Raw genomic sequence first — 25,230 nt, forward strand, 5'->3', positions numbered from 1 at the left:
ACATGGCAACAATAACAAGCAAGACTAACCGATGAGATCATGACCATTTCTCTCAGTTCTGGAAATGTCAGCCTTAACTTTCAACTCCACCGTCATCATTTCCTGCTCTTGTTTTTAGCTTGACGTTAGACTCTGTAAACCACTAAGATCTCCATGTTGATTGTTAAGGTTTAATTCTCACAGAAGAATTACAATACTTTTTTCTGTTTTCCTAATTTCTCATGTGGTTTTTCTTGGGATCTGGAAGGACTCCCACAACAAAAGCACAAAGCATGAGAGGGAAGGAGGAAATCAAAATATATGGTTGTAAGGTTCTTACAGCACACGTGAATCACATTATGTGAAGGTGTGTTGTGATAAAGATGTATACAGGCATACCTTATTTTATCGTACTTCACTGCATTGGGCTTCACAGATATTGCATTTTTTAGGAACTGAAGGTTTGTGGCAACCTTGCGTCAAGTAAGTCTATTGGCACCATTTTTCCAACAGCATTTGTTCACTTTGTGTCCCTGTGTCACATCTGGGTAATTCTCGCAGTATTTCAAACTTCTTCATTATTATTATATTTGTTATGGTGATCTGTGATCTGTGATATTTGATGTTACTACTATGATTCACTGAAGGCTCAGATGATGGTTAGTATTTTTTAGCAATAATGCATTTTTAAATTAAGGTGTGTACATTGTTTTTTTAATGCTATTGCATACTTACACTATAATGTAAACATAACTTTATATGCACTGGGAAGCCAAAAAAATTGTGTGAACCTCTTTATTGTGGTCTGGAACTGAAGCTGTGATACCTCCGAGGTATGCCTGTAAAGTAAACCCTAGAGCAGTGGTGCCGTTGACATTCTGGACCAAATAATTCTTTGTATTACCTAGTCATCTTATTGGCTGAACATTATATCCTGTTAATGGACTGAGTAGAATGAAAAAAATACAACTTAATAAAGATCCGATCCAGGGCTCCAAAAACCTTTATAAATTCAAGTAGAAAATATTCCCTGGAGGTTTGTGTTAGTAATAATACTGTTAAAAACTTTGTACTTTTCAATTTATATTCAGAATTACACTTGAAAAAAATTTAGGACTAAATATGATTTACATAATCAAAATTACCAATTAAAAATTAGCCTTTAGAACTACTTCTAGGTCTAAAAAGGTTTGTAAAGGGTTGACTTTCAAAGTTATTCAGACACTAGGATCTATGTTAACTTGTTAAATGACAGCAGCTCTGAGTTTCAACAATACCATTTCAGAGACAATAGGTAAAATGAATCCAAATAGTCTTTTGTCTTTTTTTTTTTTTTTTGGCCGTGCCACCGTGCGTGCCTTACAGGATCTTAGTTCCCCGACCAGGGACTGAACCTGCACCCTCGGCAGTGAAAGCACAAAGTCCTAACCACTGGACTGCCAGGGAATTCCAGTACACAGAATATTTTCAATAAATATACAGTTGGCTCTCTGTATCGGTTGGTTCTGCATCCATGGATTCAACCAACCATAGACTGCAAACTTAACTTACAATCCATGATTGGTTGAATCTGAGGATGCAGAACTCGTGGATATGGAGAACCAACTATGGGACCTGAGCATCCACAGATTTTGGTATTTGGGACAGGTCCTGGAACCAATCTCCCATGGGTACCAAGGGACAACTGTAAATGTAAAAGACTTAGATAAAACTCATATTGATGAGATGTTATATAAGTTAGCAAAGCACCTAAATTCCTATGTGTGCACCATGGCAAGACCCTGCTGATAACCAAGGCCCTACAGCAGCATGTAGGCCCACATCCAGCCCTGTCTTCTGTCACTGGCCTGCACCACTAGGCTCACCTGCAGCTAGCCCTTCCACAGTGATGGATACCCCTGGCCCCCATCAGGCCTCCACAGCTACATGTCCGTGGCAAGATCCAGCAGTCATAGTAATGCACACCAACAGCCAGGACCACACCAAAGCTGTCAGTGCACCTGCCATTGGCACTTGCCTTGATATCTGCCCTGGCCCCCATTGCTACATGTGTGTTTATTTGATTTCTTTTTAATCATAGAATTCTAAGTATTTAATCACATTTTGAGATAATCGTTTAGTTACAGTAAATGCTTTTTGCTTCCATTTTCCTTTCTTTATTTTATTCACTGTAAGTTATCGTATTGTTCCCAAGAGAGTATAACTTTAAAATGAGTTAACATGTTACATTTTCCTTTCTAACATGAAATTTAATTATATTGCATTTAATTCACGTAAGTGTTCATCTAACAAGTGGATTCTTAGATATTTTTTGAGTTACTAAGAAACAGAACTTCTCTTTTCCTTTCCTTTTGCTCCTCTTCTTCCTTATTCCTCTTTTTTCTCAAGTAAATTCCTCAGCATCGTCTTCTGCTCGCAGATTCACAAAGCTGAGTCCACTAGGCTGGAAGAGGCTGTAATGATCCTCCTGTCCATGAGTTCCTGACCTGGGGTTCACTTACACAGGAAAAGTCCCAGGTTGGCTATTGTGGGGAGCCCCAAAACCTTAAAATTCTGTGCAAAGCTCTGTGTTGATGTGCACTTCCCTGGGAAGAGGGGCTATAGCTTCATCAAATTCTCAGAGGGCTCCCTGACCCCAAAGGTTAAATAAGTATCACTGATGAGAAAAACAATGGCCAAGATGTCAAAATAGCTCATCCAGGATCACATAACTATGTAGTGGCAGAACCAGGAGTAGAAATTTGGTCTCTGGCTTCTAGTACAAGGCTTTTTCTGCTACACTAAGAAAGCGGGCCTAGCTTCAATTTTTATGGGTTTGTTGATATACAGTTTATGTCTTCTTTTTTTAAATTTTTTCTTTGTTTTTTAAAAAATGTTTATCGGAAACAACCTAAATGTCCATCAATAGAGGAATGGATAAAGAAGATGTGGTACAGATACACATGGAATATCACTCAGCTGTAAAAAAAGAATGAGACTGGGTCATTTGTAGAGACGTGGATGGACCTAGAGGTTGTCATACAGAGTGAAGGGAGTCAGAAAGAGAAAAACAAGTATCGTATATTTGTGGAATATATGATAATGCATATATGTGGAATCTGAAAATATTGGTATAGACAACCTTATCTACAAAGCAGAAATAGAGACACAGATGTAGCGAAAAAACATATGGATACCAAGAGGGACAGGAGGGGCGGGATGAACTGGGAGACTGGGATTGACATATATACACTATTGATACTATGTATAAAATAGATAACTAATGAGGACCTACTGTAGAGCACAGGGAACTCTACTCAGTGCTCTGTGGTGACCTAAATGGGAAGGAAATCCAAAAAAGAGGGCATATATGTACATATACAGCTGATTCACTTTGCTGTACAGGAGAAACTAACACAACATTGTAAAGCAGCTATACATGTGTGTTTATAACCAGCCCTGTCACAACTCAGGCACCTGCAACTGGCCCGCACAGCCGAGTGTGTGCATACAAACCAGCTTGGGCCACTACTGCTGCTTACTCTGGTCCTCTCCCTAGTTTATGGACCTGGAGGTGCTGCTGAGAACCCCAACAGCCATTGTAACCTCTGCAGACCCCTGGCAGTGCTTGCCAAAGACCACACAAATTGTCGATGTTGTGGATCCCAATGGCCTGATCTACTGAGTTACACCATCATCCCCGAGACATGTAGCCACCACATGCCCCTCCACTTGGCACCTGCAGCACTAACCCAGGGTCACAGCACTCTCCGGCATGTCCCCACCCCAGGTGAAAGTCTTTTCGTAGCAAAGTCAGTCCATAAAGTCTCTTCTTTAAATGTGCAGACACCTATGCAAGGCTAAAGGACCATGAAGAATCAGGGAAACGTGACTCCACCAAAGAAATACAGTAAACCTCCAGTAAATGGCCCCCCAAAAATGGAGATACAGGATTTGCTACATACAGTTATGTAGGTCGTAAGTCTGACATGGGTCTCATGGGGCTAAAATCAAGGTGTCATCTAGACTGCGTTTCCTTCTTAGGCTCTAGGGGAGGATCTCTTTCCTTGTTGGCAGAATTCAATCACCTGCAGTTGGAGGACTGAGATCCCACTTCCTTGCTGGCTGTTAGCCAAAAGCGATCCCCAAATTCCAGACAATACCTGCGTTCATAACACCTTTTCTGCATCTTTAAAGCCAGCAAAGGCAAGCTGAATCCCTCTCATACTTTTCTTTCTTCCTTCAGTCTCTCACTCTTCTGTCTTCCTCTTAAGTTTTTATGATTAAGAGCTCATATTATTAAATTGGGCCCACCCAGATTACCCAAAATAAAAACCCAAACTCAAGGTCTGTGACCTCAATCACATTTGCAAAGTCCTTTTTGTTAGGTTAAAGGTTGTGGGGATCAGAGTGTGGACATCTTTGGGGGAGCATTATGCTGGCTACCACAGGAAGAATCTGAACTTATTTAGTCCCTCAACAATATTAGGAACTCAAGTTTCTTTTCCTTGACTCTCTACACTGCTGTCCATAGCTTTATCTTTATCTCTGCCTGGCTCCTCTTGTGGTCATAAGAGAGCTGCCAGCAGCAACTAGGCCTACCTGCTCCCTTGCCCACAGACACCAATAGAGACACTGACTTCACCTTCCCAGGATTTCTAAGAAAGCCTCATACCGTGTTATACTGAACCATATTGACTCTGCTTGTACATCAGTAAACCAACAAAGGCAAGGGGAATGGGACAAAGAATAGTTTAGACTAATTACACGAGACAATCTAGAACTATTAGGGAGGCTGCAGTCTACTCGTTTGGTTCTCCTTTAGTCACACCCTTCTTCCAACACTTACACTTTCAAAAATGCTTATGCTCACACTGAGCAGGTCAATCCACCTCACAAAATGGGAACAATCCAGTCTCATCGAGTTACTGCATCTAACTTCAGATCAATGATGTGAGTAATACGCCTTCCCTTAAAGTGGGTCTGGAGGTAGACTCATATAGTCAACATCCATTTAGGCAGCATATGGTTACAAGGTTAGGTTACCTACACGAAAAATAAATTGGTGAAGAAAACGTAGGGTAACCACAACTAAATTTAGAGAAGTGAAGAATGACACAATGGTCAGTGTTAACTGGCCCTTAGCACAAAGTATATCCTTCTAGAAAGAAATAGCTAGGATTCTTGGCCCTCAAAATTCCAAAGGCTAGGAACCATAGCATGATCTTGTTTAGACAATGGTTGTCATTAGGAATTTCAGTCTCCTGGCAACAAGCCTCTGAGACCCTCCCATTTCCCAAGGCCCTGAATTTAGAATGGTCATTACCCACTGCATTACAATTTGAAACTATCCATTTCTTTCCCCAGACTGCATTTAAAATATATCTTTATTGCATTAAGTTGAGTAGTTCCATTTACCAGGTAGAAAATGCTTAAAAGGAGGTATCTGGGAAAGGATGAAGGCAACAGATTTGTGCCTCATACTTACTTCAGATTTGCCTCATACTTATCTCTTGTTAAATCTCCTTTCTTTCAAACCCATATTCACACTAACTTTGGAAAAGATGAATTCTTTACTTCAAGCTAATCTTGCAAAGCTGATCTGTAAAACTAGGCCATAAGTACAAAGGATTTTTTTTTTTAACCAAATCTGAATTTTAAAGGCCTCTTGGATCTAAGCAGGAAGTGGGCAGGGCACTTCAATATCCTGAATTTTTTTTGTACAAGTTCCCCCCAAACCACAGCCTCATAAAATATATGGTCTGTGCCCCCACATATCATCAACTTCCCATTTAGGAACAGTGAGACATCCTTATTGCCCTCTTTCCAAGTTAAATCCATATCTTAGAATCTTCCACTAGCAAGTAGAAGTACCAAGTTCAACACCAGTACTAAGTTCAATGCCAGTTTAAATGCTATCGACTTCAAGTATGGAAAACCATTCAAACTGGCTTAAAATTGAGTTAACTTCTTCTTTTTTTATATACATTTATTTATTTACTTATTTTTGGCTGCGTTGGGTCTTCGTCGCTGCGTGCGGGCTTCTCTAGTTGCGGAGAGCGGGGGCTACTCTTCGTTGCAGTGCGCGGGCTTCTAATTGTGGCGGCTTCTCTTGTGGAGCACGGGCTCTAGGCTCATGGGCTTCAGCAGCTGTGGCACGCAGGCTCAGTAGCTGTGGCGCACGGGCTTAGGTGCTCCGCAGCATGTGGGATCTTCCCAGACCAGGGCTTGAACCCATGTCCCCTGCATTGGCAGGCAGATTCTTAACCACTGCGCCACCAGGGAAGTCCCGAGTTAACTTCTTACAACAAGAAATTCAGAAATCAGGCAGCCTTTATCAGTTGACCTATTCCACAGCTCCAGATGTTTTCAAGGATTCAGGTTTTTTCCATCTCTCTGTTTTGCTGTCATCACCTCGAGGGTCATCCAACTGGTGTTATCATTATTCCAAGAGTGCTGCCATCAACAGGGTGAGCAACATGCTTCCTCGTTCACAGCAGATTGGCTTCTCTTTTCCAGAGACGCCCCCCCCCCCCGCCCACAAGCCAATCTGTCCTCAGTGTGTCACTGGCCCAAACTGATTTAGTTCTGTACCCTCTCCCCAAACCAATCATTGATAAAAGTAGATGAAATTAAGCATGGATGGCTCAGTCCACTCATCTGGGGTAGAATGTAAACTGAGATGCCAAGTACAAATTTAACCACAGTGTCAAGATAGGTACTGACAAGTTTTAAAATGATACCCTTTCACATAAATTTGAAATGTTTAAAGGTAAGTTATCTTAAAACAAAAAAGGGTCAAACTGATACAAATAGCACAATATACTTAAGAAGAAGTGAATTCAGTTCTCTTTTACCCATTAAGACCAGCTCAAGTTCTTAACTCTTCAGAACATCTCTCAAGACTCTTACGAAGAATACTCAATCCCTCATCTATGCACCTACCTCTTACTATAACGTTATTTTATATTTAGCTGTATGTCTTCTCCACTGGAATGTAAACTCTTTAAGGCTGAGGAGAAAACATTCATTTTTCTCTGAGGGTATCAAATACAACATCTGACACAGTAGGCACTCAAATGCTCAATGAATGACTTAATACACAGATATTTAGATGATTAACGTGTTTTTGCTGATTTCACACTTAAGAAGTGGTAGGTGCAATGTGGATAAAAAGTGGAGACTGGGGAGTTCCCTGGTTGCCTAGTGGTTAGGATTCTGGGCTCTCACTGTGTGGCCTGGGTTCAGTCCCTGGTTGGGGAAATGAGATCCCGCAAGCTGTGCAGCACAGCCAACACAACAACAACAAAGAAGTGGAGATTGGTATCTTTCTGGAGCTACTTGCTTTTGCTGAGATCACAGATTTATAAACTCCTCTAAGGGGAACAATAAAAAGAAAAGCTAGAGGCAGTCAATGTTATTAATACTTTCTCTTTTCATCTCTCCATCCTATTTTTCTCTTCTGCTAACCAATTCTGATTTTTCCTTTTATTTTTTTTTTTACCTGTGCCTAAGGCTACTTAAGGATACTTTCTACCTTCATTGATTTAAAACAATGAAATAAAAATGTAACTTAATTTAACAGTTAAGTGCTCACTGTGTTGCCAGACTCGGTTCCATACTATGGACACAACAAACAAATAAGATAAAACTCATAATGTAGTAAGGGAATCAGACAAAACCAACATAGTGTGGTAAGTCGTGTAAAACGAGTATAAAGTACTATGGGAGATAAATGAGTTTGTCTAATTGGGCAGATACCTAAGAAACCAATAAATCCTATACACATTAGTCATTCAGAATGTTCTATCAAGTCTTGTATTGTTGGGTAGTTGTTCTAACTTTTCTGTAATGTTAACAGGGAGAAATAAATGGTTGAAAATTAAGTGTCAGGGGGCATTATGAAAAAGGACACAATTTAAAAATGCCTAATATAACCAAAATCAAGGAACAATGCAGGAATTCATTTTTGATCAAACTACTATTTCAATCTGGAAGGGGCAGCGTATAGCCAGTCCATTCTACTTTTGCTCAAAACTGTGATTTTTAGATGAAAAAATATGCCATCAACTAATTCTGTCATTCTCACCAATTCTCCCCAACAGACAACAAGTGGGATAGCATGTCTGAGTCAAGAGGCATTGATTCTAAAACAAAAAAAAAGAGACCAAAAACATTCCAAAATGAGTTCTAAGTGTAGGTCCATCAAACTATAGTTATGTTCTAAGTTAAAAATGCAAAATGGTGAAGGAGACAAGTTCAGAAAATGAAAATGCTAAGACTGTGTTCACACAAGATCTAAACGTATTAAATACAAAATGTTTACAATGAGAACTCTGCATGTGCTCTTATTTTTTCTTACTAAGATAACATAATGGGGCTTCCCTGGTGGTGCAGTGGTTAAGTGTCTGCCTCCCAATGCAGGGAACATGGGTTCGAGCCCTGGTCCAGGAAGATCCCACATGCCATGGAGCAACTAAGCCCATGTGCCACAACTACTGAGCCTGCACTCTAGAGCCCGTGAGCCATAACTACTGAGCCTGCGTGACACAACTACTGAAGCTCACGTGCCTAGAGCCTGTGCTCCACAACAAGAGAAGCCACCACAATGAGGAGCCCATGCACCACAACGAAGAGTAGCCCCCGCTCGCCGCAACTAGAGAAAGCCCGCGCGCAGCAACGAAGACCCAACGCAGCCAAAAATAATTCATAAATTAATTAATTAATTAATTAACTAACATAATGGAATGTGCCTTCCCAAAAACCAGAAGGGGTACTTTTTAAAAGTGTCAGAAATTGTGGCTCTAGTGGAGTAGTTGGAAATAGCCAGATACAACTCTGCCAAATTAAAACACCAACTCAGTCTCTGAAGGATTGAGTCAAGAAAAAAAATTCCATTCTAAATATTTTAAGCGCTATTTTATATTATGCAGGAGGCACAAGGATCTACAAAATGGCTCCTTAATAAATGTGCTGATGTATGCTTCTGAAAAACTTACAAAGATTAAAAAAGAAGGGAGTGTCTGAAGTCTGGCTACATTAATGTGCAGGACTTACTAACCAAATCTCACACTTAGCTTTTTACTATTACAGAAGGCTATGAGATGGCAACAAAATAAGGAATAAAACACCTCGGTACTTACTTTCCTAGTAATACTTATCAAATCTCAAGTGGCAGAAATAACAGATTCGTATAAAACCTCACATCAAAAACAAACAAAATCTCAAACTTCCTTAGGTCACAGTAACTTACCTCTTAGAAGTAAAATTTTTTTCCAGCTCTTCATTGTGAATCAGTTTTGTATCTCCAAACTGCCAGGAAGACTGTAGGTCACAGCTTACATCAAGCCGGCACTGATTAAGAGTATCGTGTAGGAAATTATACTCTCTAGTATTGGTGCAACAAGGTGACAAGTAAACTAAAAATAAAGAAAAGGGCAAGTGGTTATTTGTGTTTAAAATGACACCGTTGGGACTTCCTGGTGGCGCAGTGGTTAAGAATCTGCCTGCCAATGCAGGCAACACCGGTTCGAGCCCTGGTCCTGGAAGATCCCACAGGCCACGGAGCTACTGAGCCGGTGCGCCACAGCTACTGCAGCCTGCGTGCCTAGAGCCTGTGCTCCGCAACAAAGAGAAGCCACCGCAATGAGAAGCCCACTCGCCGCAACTAGAGAAAGCCCGTGCACAGCAACGAAGACCCAACACAGCCAAATACATAAATAATAAAATGACACAATTGTACATCTGCACAATCACAACTGTGTATCAATATAAGACACAAAATTTAAAAATATTTGGAATTTTCTTTAACCATCTGGAGGCATTTATATTTAAGATTCTATAACAGTAATACAGACTTCCTATACCTCGTATAAATGAAAATATGAAACTTGCTTTTCTCCACTATCTATAGGGAGTTCTTAAAAGTTGACGCAGATATACTAGATAGTACTAGAATTCAGGTGACTTGTTTTCAACTTAAGATGTACAGACTCTATAACATACAGTGCTACACAAACCTGGTGGCTACTGTTAGTGCATGAATATTTCTTGAATTTCCCCCAAATAAGGCAACCTATATACTAGTAAACTGGTTATTTTGACTTGCAAAAATACCAGAACATCGCTGTAAACTCTTGGCTGACGTGGTGGCATGACTAAGAGGCACACTTTGAGAAGACAATAAGCAGTGTTTTAAGCATTGCTATATTAAGTAGATGCATAAAAGAATAAAACCCTCAAGGAAGAGGACTTGGAGGAAACTGGGGAATACAGTTGATTCTTGTTATTTGGCGAAGGTATAGTCTATTAAAGTTGCTGCCAAGAGTGAATTAGTGAACACTGAACTATTAATCTCAGGAGAAATACAGGGTTAGGTTCCTGTCAGCCTCTGGTCACATTTTTGACAACTGGAATGCCATCTGCAGTAAGTTTGTTTGCCAACATCCCGGTAAAACAAGCCAGTCTCATCAGGGATGGAAACTTGCCACATAACCTTTTCCTGTATAACACTTGGCAGGTGTCTTTAAAATTCTCCCCCAGCCTCCTGTTCTGCAGAACCTGCCTACCTGCATCCCTTATCACCTTTTGAAATGTGTGAGTCAGCCAGCACTAGCCAAGAGGGACCTAACATTTTCCTGCCCCTGGGGACCATGACTGTAAGTCTCTGTGGCTTTTTGCCTCACAACAATGCTGCCCACAAGCTATTTATTTATTTGTGTGTTGGGTCTTCGTTTCTGTGCGAGGGCTTTCTCTAGTTGCTGCGAGTGAGGGCCAATCTTCATCGCGGTACGCGGGCCTCTCACTGTCGCGGCCTCTCTTGTTGCAGAGCACAGGCTCCAGACGCGCAGGCTCAGTAGTTGTGGCTCACGGGCCTAGGTGCTCCGCGGAATGTGGGATCTTCCCAGACCAGGGCTCGAACCCGTGTCCCCTGCATTGGCAGGCAGATTCTCAACCACTGCGCCACCAGGTAAGCCCGTCACAAGCTTTTTATTGGTGGTCATCTCATGAATCTATAAATTTAGATTCTATCCTTTCCACAGGAAAGGAACCACACATGTTCCTTTAACACTTTCTGGAGAGGCTTGATGTACCAACTGGCAAATTTCCTCTTCCTTTTCCTGAAGGTTCCATACTGTTGGTCAACAGCACTATAACTTACCTTACAGTGTAGCTTTTGTGACACATATTTTCTCTGTAAGGCACATCATAGACTCCTTGAGCTTAGAACACTAGACAGCATTTCAGCATGATATGGTGGAGACCATTTTAAACGCAGACATCACCGACAAAAATGCAAACAACACAGCACTAAGTAGGTGGCTAAATGGACACTTATTTATAATGAGAGCTGGAACAAGATGCAGAGCTCCGTCTCATCTGGCCTCATCTAGGAACGTGTGCATCAAGTGACTCAAATTTTTCACCACTCGCACGTGTCTGCAAATGGCTGTGAAAGCACTGCTGCTGAGTACTGATGCTGGGGGTTACAAGCAAATTTTGGCAAGTAGGAGAATTTGCAAATATGGAACCTGTGAATAATGAGGAACAACGATATATATAATTTAAACCAATTTCCGTGTATATGAATCTAATTAACATAAATAGTCCTTTGTATTTAACAATCAACAGAATAAGTTACAATGGCAAAACTAATACAAAATATTACAATACTCTATTTATCAAAAAAACCTCATTCTTCATTCCCTTCCCATCTTAAATTCTATTATTAAATTAAAATAAAATCCAAGTAAAACTAATTTTCGCTTTAATATTTGTAACAATTTAATTGTTACAAAGTTTGATCATTTCATAAGATATGAGATATGATTTTGTGCATGTATGCCTGTGTTTAACTTCTTATTTTGAAGTGAATATAGATCACACAACATTCTTATAGAGGCCCTGTATACCCCTAACCCAAACTCCCCGGTGGAAACATTTCATGTAATTATAATAAAATATCAAAACCAGAAAAATGACACTGGTATAATCCATAGTCCTCATTAACATTGTACCAGTTTTATGTGCAGTTATGTGTGTGTGGGTAGTTCCATGCAATTTTATCACATGTGTAGATTCATGTAACCACCGCTATAATCAAGATACACAACTTTTCCACCTCTCATGCTACTCCTTTACATACAGTCATACTGGTACCCCATACCTCTTCTCTTCCTCTCAATTCTGGAAACTACCAATCTGTTCTCCATCTCTGTACCCTTTATCATTTCAAGAATGTTTTGTAAATGGAATTTTGTACTTCAACCTGTGGAGACTGGCTTTTTTCATTCAGCATATTCCCTCTGAGATCCAACCAAGCTGTTGTTGTTCCAGTAACTCATTTTTTAAAACTGCTGATAAGTATCCCATGGTATGGATGCATCATACTTTAACCACTCACTCACTGGAAATCAGGGTGATTACCAATTTCTGGCTATTACAAATAAAGGTGCTATAAACATTTTTGTTTGGACTTAAGTTTTCAATTTCTCTGGGATAAATGTCCAAAAGTGCAATTGCTGGGTCATATGGTAGTTGCATGTTTAGTCTTTTAAGAAACCATCAAACTGTTTTTCAGAAAGGGGCTGAGCTATCTTACCTGACCATCGGTTGCATGACTGATTTGGCTTCCCCATATTCTTCCTAGCTTTTGGCATTACTATTCTTATTTTAGCCGTTTTAACAAGCACGAAGTGACACCTCGCTGTGGTTCTGATTAGCACTTCCTCAATGGCTATGATGAGCATCTCTTTGTGTGCTTATCTGCCATCCACACCTCTTTAGTGAAATGGCTGTTCATGTCTTTACCTGTTTTCTGTTTGGATGTAACACTCTCTTTTCCCTTACTATTGAGTTTTGAAGGTGCTTTATATGTTCTAGATGAGAGTCCTTGGTTAGATTTATGATATGTAAATGCTTCCCCCCACTCGTAGCTTGTCTTTTCACCTTCCTAACAGAGTCTTTCACAAAATAAAAGTTTTAAATTTTGATGGAGTCCAGTTTACCACATTTTTTTTTTTGGATTGTGCTTCTGGCATCATGCTAAGGACTCTTCATCTAACCCTAGATCCTGGAGATGTTTTCTTCTAAAAGTCTTACAGTTTCCCGGGATTCATTTTGAATTAATTTTTGTGTGAAGTTAGGGTGAAATTCTTTTTTTTTTTTTTTTTGCCTATGGATAGCTTTCAATTGCTCCATGACATCTGATGAAAAGACTACCTTTCCTCCACTCAATATACCCTTGTTAAAAATCAAGGAAACCAATTGAGCATATTTGTGTAGGTCTATTTCTGGAATCTCCATTCTGTCCCACTGATTTAAGTGTCTATCTTTGTGTCTATCTTTGTCAATGCCACAGTGTCTTGATTATTGTAGTTACACAGTAAGCCTTAGTATTGGCTACAGTAATTCTAAACACTTCTATTTCAAAACTGTTTTCGCTATTCTAGTTTCTTTGTCTTCTCATGTAAATTTTTAAAATCTATTTATTTATTTTTGGTTGTGTTGGGTTTTCGTTGCTGCGCGTGGGCTTTCTCTAGTTGCAGTGAGAGGGGGCTACTCTTCCTTGTGGTGCACGGGCTTCTCATTGCAGTGGCTTCTCTTGTTGCAGAGCACGGGCTCTAGGCGCGCAGGCTTCTGTAACTGTGGCTTGTGGGTTCAGTAGTTGTGGCTCACGGGTTCTAGAGCGCAGGCTCAGTAGTTGTGGCACAGGGGCTTAGTTGCTCCGCAGCATGTGGGAATCTTCCCAGGCCAGTGCTTGAACCTGTGTCCCTGCATTGGCAGGAGGATTCTTAACCACTGGGCCACCACGGAAGTCCCTTCTCATGTAAATTTGAGAACAAGCTTATTTATTTACAAAAGGTCTTGCTGGGATTTTGATAGAAACTGCAATAAATCTACAGATAAATTTGTGGAGGACTGACATCTTCATTATGTTGAGTCTTCTAATCAATAAGCACAGTAGGGCTTCCCTGGTGGCGCAGTGGTTGAGAGTCCGCCTGCCGATGCAGGGGACACGGGTTCGTGTCCCAGTCCGGGAAGATCCCACATGCCGCGGAGCGGTTGGGCCCGTGAGCCATGGCCGCTGAGCCTGTGCGTCTGGAGCCTGTGCTCTGCAACGGGAGAGGCCACAACAGTGAGAGGCCTGCGTACCGCAAAAAAAATAAATAAATAAACAAATAAATAAAATAAGCAAAGTATACCTCTCCAATAACTTAGAATTTCTTTGATCTCTTTCATCAGCACTTTGTGGTTTAAAGCATAAAAATCCTGTATATATTTTATTAGTTTTATACATAAGTATTTCATGTTTTGAGCTATTAGAAATGGTATTATCATTCTGATTTTCATGGGTTCTTTGCTAGTATATAGAAATTCAATTTATTTTTGTATTTTGATTTTGTATTCAGTGACCCTGTTTAACTTGTTAGTTCCAGGGTTTTCTTCTTTTTCTTTTTTGTAGGTCCCTTGGGATTTTCTATGTAGACCATTGTGTAACCTTCAAACAGGAACAGTCTTATTTCTTCCTTTCTAATTTCTATGCTCTATGCTTTTTATTTCATTTCCCTGAGTTTTTGTGCTGGTTAGAAATTCCAGTACTATGTTCATAGTAAGAGTGGTAAAAGAGAACATTCTTGCCTTCTTTCCCTACAGAGAAAACATTCAGTTGTTCATCATTAAGCATGATGTTAGCTATGGGTATTTTTTATATACTTTTTATCAAGCTGAGGAAGTTCTCTATTCCTAGTTGGCTGAGTCTTTATCATGAATGATTTTTTTGTCAAATGCTTTTTCTGCAAAAATTGATATGATCACGTGATTACTATTATTTATCCTGTGAATACAGACTGACTTTCAAATACCAAACCAGCCTTGCATCCCTTGAATAAAACTCTCTTAGTTATAGTATATAATTGATTTTATACCTTGCTAAATACAATTTCCTTATATTTTGTATAGGATTTCTGTGTCAAGGCTCATGATGGATATTGGTCTGTAGTTTTCTTTTTTTTTTTTTGTATTACATTTATTTAGCTTTGGTACCAGGCTAATATTGTCCTGATAAAATTATTCTCTCCTCTGCTATTTTGTGGAAGAAATTGTAAAGAATTTGTATTAGCTCTTTTCTTTAATGTTGAGTAGAATTCTCCAGAGAAACCATCTGGGCCTGGAGATTTCTTTTTCAACAGTTCCTGTGGGTTACTTGAACATTTTTAAAACAGCATTTTGATTTATTTATTGTGTTTTTATAAAAAACGTTTAATTCTGAGATAACTGCAGATTCATATGAAGTTGTGATGTATAATAGAGAGAGATCCTATATCCTATTCACCCAGTTCCCTTCAATGGTAACATCTCACTTTATAATTGCCTTAAATACCTCCTCTACATATACCAAGAATCACACTGAAGAATGTCATACTTTTTGTTCCAACTGTCAAACATAATTAAAAAACTCAAGAGGAGGACTGTCTATTGTATTTCCCTATATTTTTACTCTCCTTCGTTCTTCCGTCATTACAAATGTTCCCAGCTTCTTTCTTTTGTCATTTTCTATTTGGAGAACTTTGTTTAGCCATTCTAAACTAAGATCTACCAATAAAAAATTCTTAGTTTTACTTCATCTGAGAATGTCTACTTCAGTTCTATTCCTGAAGAATATTTTTTCTGGGGACAGTTCTTTTCTTTCTGCACTTAAAAAATGTTGTGCCACTTCCTCTGGGCTCCGTGGTTTCTAATGAGCAATCTCCTGTCATTCAATTTTTCCCCCTATAAGTAACATTTAGTTGCTTTCAAGATTTTTTCTGTTCTTAGTTTTCAGAAGTTTGATTATGATGTGCCTTGTCATAGACTTCTCTGGGTTTATCGTGTTTAGGGTTTATTCAACCTTTTGATTGTACAGGTCTATGTCTTTTGCCAAGTTTGGGGAATTTTCAGCCAGTATTTATTCAAATACTCTTTCAGCTCTATGCTCTCTTCTACTTCTGGGGCTCTGAGGACAAAGACATTAGGTCTTCTATTATTATTCCACAGGTTCCTGAGGCTTGGTTAATTTGATGTGTTCTCTGTTGTTTAGGCTGGGTAATTTCTGTTATTATATCTTCAAATCCACTGCTTCTTTCCAAAGTCTTCTTGATTCTTCTCTGGAACCCATCCAATCAGTTTTTTATTTCAATTATTGTATTTTTTCAGTTCCAAAACTTCTACTTAATTCTTTATTACATTTTCCATTTCTTTGTTGAGATTTTCCATTTTTTCATTTGTTTCAAGAGTGTTTGTAATTGCCTGTTGAAACATCATTATGATGGCTGTTTTAAAAGCCTTGTCAGATAATTCCAACATCTGTTTTATTGTGATGTTGGCATCTGTTGATTCATCTTTTCTCATTTGAGTTGGGATTTTACTGGTTGTTGGTATGATGAGTGATTTTTTAAAATATCTTGGTCATTTGGGGTATTGTTAAGAGACTCTAGATCATATTCAATCTTGTGGTTTAACAAGCCTCTACTAAAACTAAGCCAGCAAGGGACTGTGCCAGTAGGGAAAGGCTGGGGGTGGGGAAAACTCTGACTCTTTACCCAGGACGTCCTGGCTCTCTACAAGGTCTCCACGGACACCCTTGTTGGGGGCAGGGGGCAGCTGTCTTGTTACCATGAGAAAGGGGTGCAAGTCCATGCTCCTGACTCAGCCTCCACTGACACTGTGGGAGGGGGACAGATGCTTTGTTACTGGTGTGTGTGACAGAGTCTAGGCTCCCCACTTGGCCTTCACTAACTCTACTCCCACTGAGAAGGGGCAACTCATCACCACAAGGCAAGAGTGGAAACTCACTGACACTGAAGGGGCATGGGATAGCAGAGAAAGGAACGTATGAAGTTCCAAGAAGGGGAGAGGCACAGGTGGAAGGGGAGAGGCAGAGGTGGAAGTCTAGGCCCTCCACTTAGCCTCTGCTGACAAAGGTATAGGGCCTATTTCTTTTTATTCCCCCTAGTGTTTTGCAGGAATAGTATGTTCACTGTCAAATAGGTTTCTGTCATTCTAGGATACCCCATTCCCAGTCCCTGGCAAGACAGAACAGACTTTTCTTAGGGCTTTTTGTGTCTGTAAAAGTTGGCATTCCTGGGTTGTGGTCACCCAACCTGAGATGTGGAGGAAACAAACTGAAAATCCAGAGAACTTAATGCTACATCATTCCGTAACTCCCAGGGTCCCACACTGATCCATCTTCTTCTCTCCACCTTTCAAAGTCTTCTTATGTTTGTTTCATGCATGACGTCCAGTGTTTTTAGGTGTACTTAGTGGGAGGGATAGGAGACATGTGTCTATTTTATTTTGTGTGGAACCAAAAGTACATGTGTATTTAAGGAATTAAAAGCCTGACTTAACCTAATTTTATGTAGAGTCAACCTAATTTTATGTAGAGTCAAAATAGAAGACGAGGGCTTCCCTGGTGGCGCAGTGGTTGAGAGTCCACCTGCCGATGCAGGGGACGTGGGTTCGTGCCCCAGTCTGGGAAGTTCCCACATGCCGCGGAGCGGCTGGGCCCGTGAGCCATGGCCACTGAGCCTGTGCATCCGGAGCCTGTGCTCCGCAACGGGAGAGGCCACAACAGTGAGAGGCCCGCGTAACACACACACACAAAAAAGAAGACGAGCATAAACTAAGAATCAGAGAAATGTAGTAACAGTTATGAAATAATCCCATCTTCCATAGAAATATTACCTTTCTCAGCTGTCCTCCTGATCTTGGGAATGGTGAATTTTTTCAAGGGATTGACATCTATACCAGTAACAAATAAAGGTTCAGTAGTTGAGTTCATTTTCCATGGCATCTTGTATTTAGCAGTCTTTTTCATTTCCATTTTGCTGGTGGCCTAAAATCAACCCAAAGTTATTAAACAAAAGGTCAATAAATACATAAGAGGCAATGGCAGTAAAACTATTTAAAAGTTATTACATGAAATTGAATAAAGATATATTTTTGGTCACACTCACAACAGATTTCAATCTCAATTTGGCAGGTTACCCAAAAGGGAAAATGAATTAACAATTTTGGGTTTTATACAATATAAAAATATTTATTTTGTAGTTTCTAATATACATTTTCCTTGCAATTTAAAGCCTGTGTGTTTCCGAAAAGCTTAATAACATCCAAACAACAATTTCTGTTAACATTTGGTTAAGCTCTTGCCAAGGATCTATTTTTTAAAGTGTTTTTCCTATACACTTCTGTGAATTGAATGATATTCTCTAAATTAGTATCTTTGGCTTTGGGAGAAACTTATAAAAGTTTTAAACCAACTATTGCATGGCTATCCCTACAACTGATAGCCTAAAACAGTCACTATCACTCACTGGCTATTGCTCCACAGTATTACTACCAATGGTTTAAGACATCATATATTGTTATACTACTAGTAACATATTCCTTTTCCTTCCTCCTCCTTTCAACCCTTTTCCCCAAGCATACACACACATTGATTAACCTTTCCAGTAGAACTCATACTGGATATCAAAGGAAAGCTATGGTGCCCACACACAGAGAAATATATGCAAAGATATATTTTTCATACCATTTCATAATATGTTTCCTGGGCCTCCTGATACCTATCAACTGCTTAGTTCAAGCATTAGATCACAATCCAAATTAAGAGGTGCCAAAATTCTACATAAGGGTCACAAAGGAAAAGATTCTATCGAAGGTTCACAAAGGATTATTCCCCACAATCCCCACTCCTTCACCCTTTATGAAAGGTGATCTTGCAATCAAACATGGATCAGAACCGGGAACCAACCAAGACCTCTAGAAAGCGAAGAAAATCAGCCTTTCTCTCATCCAGTCACGTGGACAGACACTAGTGGTGTAGCCTACTAACAAGAATACCCTTAACATATACTAGCTCCAGAGATATTTGTCAAGACTGCCATGTTCATGTGCAAGTTTAATAAGGTGGAAAAGGGAGAAAAATTTACTTAGAATAACTTTTATTACAAAAAAACTCTTCAATTCATCATGTTCTATACCTATTGCACGCAAAGGTATACAGCCATCAGTTAAATATACTTTATACTTGAAGAGTCTCGTGCTGTGACAATCAGTATTTTCTTTAACTACAGTAAGATGGGTGATATTTCAGCTACATGGTTCCTTAAAAAATGCTTCTCTAGTAGAATTTACTAATAAAGACTTCTGAAATTGACTCATTTTGTTCCTCAGTGCAATACTTAGCCACAAAGTAGCTATGTTAAAAATCGTCTGATGAAAGACGAATATTCAGGGAACAAGGTATTCAACGTCCTTCATCAAGTAAGTTGTACCCAGCAAGTTTTCAAGTATAATCTTTCAAGTAGGAATGATACCCCTTTTACTTCAGTCCAAACAAATCAGCCACATTAAAGTGGTAACAAATTTATATATTTTTTCACGCTTATAGATCACAGTCCCAGAACCACTTATTTATGTTATTTATTTTTATATATATGTGCAAAAATATGTTATATATTGCAAAATATATACAATAGTCCTATAACCATTATCTATGTATTTATATATATTATTTATTTTTCTATGTATAAAAATGAAATCACAAAGTTTGAATCCAGGGAGTTCATTCTATGGCTGTGCTATGGGGTCCTGGATTATTCTAGGTGACAGTAAAGGGAAAAATCAATACTAAAAGCTTCAAGAATAGTTAATGCACAGGACACTGAACTTAGTAGGTCCTTAACAGATACTAAAACGGATGAACTAAAGATCAAACAAAGAAACCAAAAAGAGAAAGCTTCCCCAACAACTAAAACATCTATTCATATAGGTCCTAAGAGCACGTATATTATGAACTATAAGTCAATACATTTAAAGATTACACAAAATAATAAATTCCAGGAAAAAATTTATTAAAATTGATTCAAGAAGAAATTAAAATAATGCATCATCCTATTACTACTAAAAGGAAGTTAAATTAGTAGTTACAAATTGATTCTAAAAATGAAAACGATATTACTATATCATAAATAAGCCAAGTACATCCCAGAAATGCAAGAGAGATTTAATAACAGGAAATGGGTATACTTCATTTACTACATAAACCTATTAAAGGAGAAAAAAATCAAGTGACTATCACAACAGATGAAGAGAAAGCACCTAATCAAATTCTAAATTCACTTATAATTTAAAAAATAGTCTTAGTAAAGGAAACATTCATAACTTGATGACAGGTATCTGCCGAAAATTTATAGCAAACTGGTAAACGTCTGATGCACTACCTTTTAAATTTAGAATAAAACAAGGATACCACTATCTCTGCTTCCTTTTAACAGTGTCCTGGAGGTACTCATAAGGGCAGAAGACAAGAAGTAAAAGGTATAAAGGAACTAAAAAACTAAAGGGGAAAGGAAAAGGGCTTGGGAATTTCTGGGAGTGACAGAATGAGTCTAAGCTTGTAAGAGAAAGCTTAGACCCAAATAACAGATGAAGAATGAATTTTAGGTAAAAGATCATAATGATTCAAATTTTGGTTCTACTATTAATTAACTATGCTGTTAGGCAAAATATCTAACTTCTCTGAGACTAACTGTATCCATACCTCACATGATTGCAGAAGCCGGTAAAAAACAACTGCACACTATTATGAACTGTTAGTGATATCCTGAAGTCTATAAGGTGGACCGTTTGTCCAGAAGCAGTATTGTAAAGATAACTAGGTTAGAAGTCAAGTGATATTGGTTCTAATTCTCGATCTGCAATTAACCAATTAACCTCAGTTAATCAACATGTCACTAACTTCCTTTGCAGTGCATTACTCTGCTTGCATTATGAATGCTAATACATTCTTCAGAGGCAAGTTAGCAGCAAAGGAATAAATCCCTTTTATGTCAAACAGCCAGTCTAAACACTTAAGCCTCTTAAAGTTTATCTTAAAAGAATATTTGTACTGAGTTTCCTAAAACTATCATTAAAAATTAAGGACCTGAATGCTTGAGACCACTGGTTATGGATTAGAGATTACTAAATAAACCTGCAAAATCTTTTACCCGCTTACTATCAAAAAATCTTGGGCTTCCCTGGTGGCGCAGTGGTTGAGAGTCCGCCTGCCGATGCAGGGGACACGGGTTCGTGCCCCGGTCCGGGAAGATCCCACATGCCGCGGAGCGGCTAGGCATGTGAGCCATGGCCGCTGAGCCTGCGCGTCCAGAGCCTGTGCTCCACAACGGGAGAGGCCACAACAGTGAGAGGCCCGCGTACCGCAAAAAAAAAAAAACAACAAACTTTACAGAACTTGGTGTTTCAATTGAACCACTTAGAGAGCCCTAGAGTTTCTTTAATAAGACTCAACTGCTATCAGTTATGAAAAGGTTTCCTAGTATAAGGCAACTCAAGATGACTGTAGCTACATGAAGCATGAGAAAGTTTCTTTTTCAGTTCCTGTTCAAACTTCCACATTAATCAGTTTGTTGTTAACTTACCTTTAACATCTCTAAAAGTTTGCTAATCTCTTTTTAACAAAAACAATGACTCAGTTTCAGGATTTTCTGGCAAATGACACTGTTCTGTTTTATTTTTACAATTACCTTTGGTTTGTTCCAAATAATACAGATTTTCTACTTATTTTCCATCCCAAAATATACTTAAGTTAAAAATAAGTCTATTATAAAATATTAAAGACATTATTCTAACGGTGATATGCAGATATGGCAAAGATCATCCCTCTTCCAGTAATCTCAGGAAAGAGTTCCTGATGAATAAATAAATGACGAATAAATAATGTTCTTGAAACCTGAGTCACAAACACATAAATTCTAAGTTCTTCAGCAGAGTTCTAAATGTTTAAGAGTAAGAATTACTTCTGATAAAAGGTTAAATCAGGGCTTCCCTGGTGGCGCAGTGGTTGAGAGTCCGCCTGCTGATGCGGGGGACACGGGTTCGTGCCCCGGTCCGGGAAGATCCCACATGCCGCGGAGTGGCTAGGCCCGTGAGCCATGGCCGCTGAGCCTGCGCATCCGGAGCCTGTGCTCCGCAACGGGAGAGGCCACAATAGTGAGAGGCCCGCGTACCGCAAAAAAAAAAAAAAAAAGGTTAAATCATATCATACATATGATAAACTACATACGCATTTAATGAGATTAAGTCAAGAATCCCCCAGTTAATAAAAATAGAACTACCATATGACCCAGCAATCCCACTACTGGGCAGATACCCTGAGAAAACCATAATTCAAAAAGAGTCATGTACCACAATGTTCATTGTAGCACTATTTACAATAGTCAGGACATAGAAGCAACCTAAGTGTCCATCAACAGATGGATGGATAAAGAAGATGTGGCACATATATACAATGGAATATTACTCAGCCATAAAAAGAAACGAAATTGAGTTATTTGTAGTGAGGTGGATGGAGCTACAGTCTGTCATACAGAGTGAACTTAAGTCAGAAAGAGAAAAACAAATACTGTATGCAAACATATATATATGGAATCTAAAAAAAAAAAGGTTCTTATGAACCTAGGGGCAGGACAGGAATAAAGACACAGACGTAGAGAATGGACTTGAGGACACAGGGAGGGGGAAGGGTAAGCTGGGATGAAATGAGAGAGTAACACTGACATATATACTCTACCAAATATAAAATAGCTAGTGGGAAGCAGCTGCACAGCACAGGGAGATCAGCTCAGTACTTTGTGATGACCTAGAGGGGTGGGATAGGGCGGGTGAGGGAGACGCAAGAGGAAGGGGATATGGGGATATACATATGAATATAGCTGATTCACTTTGTTATACAGCAGAAACTAACACAACATTGTAAAACAATTATACTCCAATAAAGATGTTAAAAAAAGAGGCAAAATTAAAAAAAAAGAATCCCCCAATTAAGACAATATGATGTCAAAATGAAATATATTTTAGTCCAACTTTTCACTTCATAGATCAGGGGTTGGCAAACTATAGCCTATGGGTCAAATCCAGCCCATAACTAGTTTTTGTAGGGCCCACAGCTAAATGACTTTAAAAAAAAAAAAGGAATAATATTTCATGTCACTTGAAAAATTATATGAAATTCAAATTTAAGTGTCTGTAGTAAGTTTTACTAGACTATAGCCACACTCATTCATTTACCTATCTGTCTATAGCTGCTTTCCTATTAGAATAGCATAGCTGAGTAAATATGACAGAGACCCTACGGTGCACAAAGACTGAAATATTTACCATCTAGCCCTTTACAGAAGAAGTTTGCCAACCCCTGTTATAAATGAAATAACTAAGTATCAAAGAATTGGAACAATAAAAACTAGGTCTTTTTTTTTTTAATGTCTTAAGTTAATCTTTTCTTTAAAAAACATTTTATTTATTTATTTATTTTTGGCTGTGTTGGGTCTTCATTTCTGTGCGAGGGCTTTCTCTAGTTGCGGCAAGCGGGGGCCACTCTTCATCGCGGTACGCGGGCCTCTCACTATCGTGGCCTCTCTTGTTGCGGAGCACAGGCTCCAGATGCGCAGGCTCAGTAGTTGTGGCTCACGGGCCTAGTTGCTCCGCGGCATGTGGGATCTTCCCAGACCAGGGCTCGAACCCGTGTCCCCTGCATTGGCAGGCAGATTCTCAACCACTGCACCACCAGGGAAGCCCAAACTAGGTCTTATGATTTCCACTTTGCGGCTTTTTCTTCTATACTCCCATTGTCTCAATTATCTCTCCACCATATTCTGAATTTCATTCCTACCCACTTTGCTTCTCTGTATCCAGCCCTACAGCATTTAAACATACTCACCTGATGAAGTAAAAAGCAAAACACACAAAACTTGCCAGGGTCAGACAGATTTGCCCTTATCTATGACACCTCCTACTTCCTCCTCAATCTATTGTGATTTCCACCTTCATTACTCTACGTAAACAGCAATCTTTGTTACCAATGATTTCCACGTGAGTCTCTCATCCACATAGTACGTTTCTGGCTCATAACTTACTTGGCCTCTCTATCTTTGAAACTTGTGACCGATCTCTTCCTGAAACACTACGCTGACTTGAAATAATGCCCTGACTTCTGTGACATCATAATCCTGATTTTACAGCTGCTTCTCAGGTGGTGTTCTCTTAGTCTCTTAGCAACCCATCTGTTTTAACCTGACCTTTATTATTGTTTTAATTAATTTTCATTTTTATAAGATAAATTTAAAAATATCCTCTTAAATTTTCTTTTAGTATTTTTTCAAACTAATCTTTGTAAATAAAAATAAAACTTTGTGTTTTTAATTTGCATTTCTTTCATTATTAGCGAGACTGAGTCATCCTGTTTATTTTTTCTGTGAATCACTTGTTCCAATCCTTTTCTCGCTTTTTTTTTTTGTTAAAATGGTCTTCAGTTAATGATTTATAAGGACTCTATATACACAAAAATTAGTTTTTTGCCTGTCATAAGTGTTGCAACATTTCTGTCTTTTAATTTTGTTGATGCAATTTTCCTCCCATAGCAAAACTTTAATTTTTGTGTTGTCTGCTTTCTGAATATTTTAGTATACTGGATTTTTATACTATCACCAGGAGTATATATACCCTCACTGACACGTGATACTTGCAAACTTTAATTTTTGTCAATCTGATGCAAATATCTCACTGTGGTTAGTTTGCACTTCTCTGGTTTTTTATGAGACTGATCTTCTACTGGGTTATTGGTCATTTGTGTTTTCACCTTTGTGAAATGCCTGATTAAGTTTTTTCCCACTTAAAAAAAAATTTCCTTCCTTTTATTTATTTATTTAGGCTGAGTCAGGTCTTAGTTGCTGGCACGTGGGATCTTTTGTTGCAGCGCGTGGGCTTCTCTCTAGCTGTGGCATGTGGGCTCCAGAGCACATGGGCTCAGCAGTTGCGTTGCACAGGCTCTCTAGCTGTGGCACGCGGGCTCCACAGCACATGGGCTCTGTAGTTGTGGCATGTAGGCTCAGTAGTTGCGGTGCATGGGCTTAGTTGCTCCGCACCCGCGGCATGTGGAATCTTAGTTCCCTGACCAGGAATCGCACATGACTCCTCTGCGTTGGAAGGTAGATTCTTAACCACTGGACCACCAGGGGAGTCCCCCACTTTTCTATAAAGCTGTTTATTCTATTTAATGTATCTGTAAGGAATCTTTTTGAGACACTAACTCTTCACCAATTATACTTGTTGCAAATAATTTCCCCTACGTTTTTTAAACTTGCCTTTTCACTTTTTGAAGAGAAAAAGTTAATTTTTTAATGTAGTCAAAATTATGAAATTTTCCTTTATGTTTGGTGCTTTCTTTTT

The 25,230-nt window shown here is 39.0% G+C and overlaps 1 protein-coding gene across 1 annotated transcript in view; it reads right to left on the reverse strand.

Moving 5' to 3' along the window:
• TEX15 (testis expressed 15, meiosis and synapsis associated) overlaps positions 1–19,557 on the reverse strand; it is a 41,867-nt gene extending 22,310 nt beyond the window's left edge. The window contains 2 exon segments of the mRNA XM_022571402.3: positions 9,212–9,377; positions 17,683–19,557. Coding sequence (XP_022427110.3) covers positions 9,212–9,377; positions 17,683–17,821 — 305 coding nt within the window. The 5' untranslated portion in view covers positions 17,822–19,557.
• Positions 19,558–25,230: the final 5,673 nt, after the last annotated feature.

The sequence above is a fragment of the Delphinapterus leucas genome, chromosome 21 (genome assembly GCF_059928025.1).
Source record: "Delphinapterus leucas isolate spDelLeu-1000000601 "Yukka" chromosome 21, BTC_Dleu_Yukka2, whole genome shotgun sequence".
Classification (NCBI taxonomy): Eukaryota; Metazoa; Chordata; class Mammalia; order Artiodactyla; family Monodontidae; genus Delphinapterus; species Delphinapterus leucas.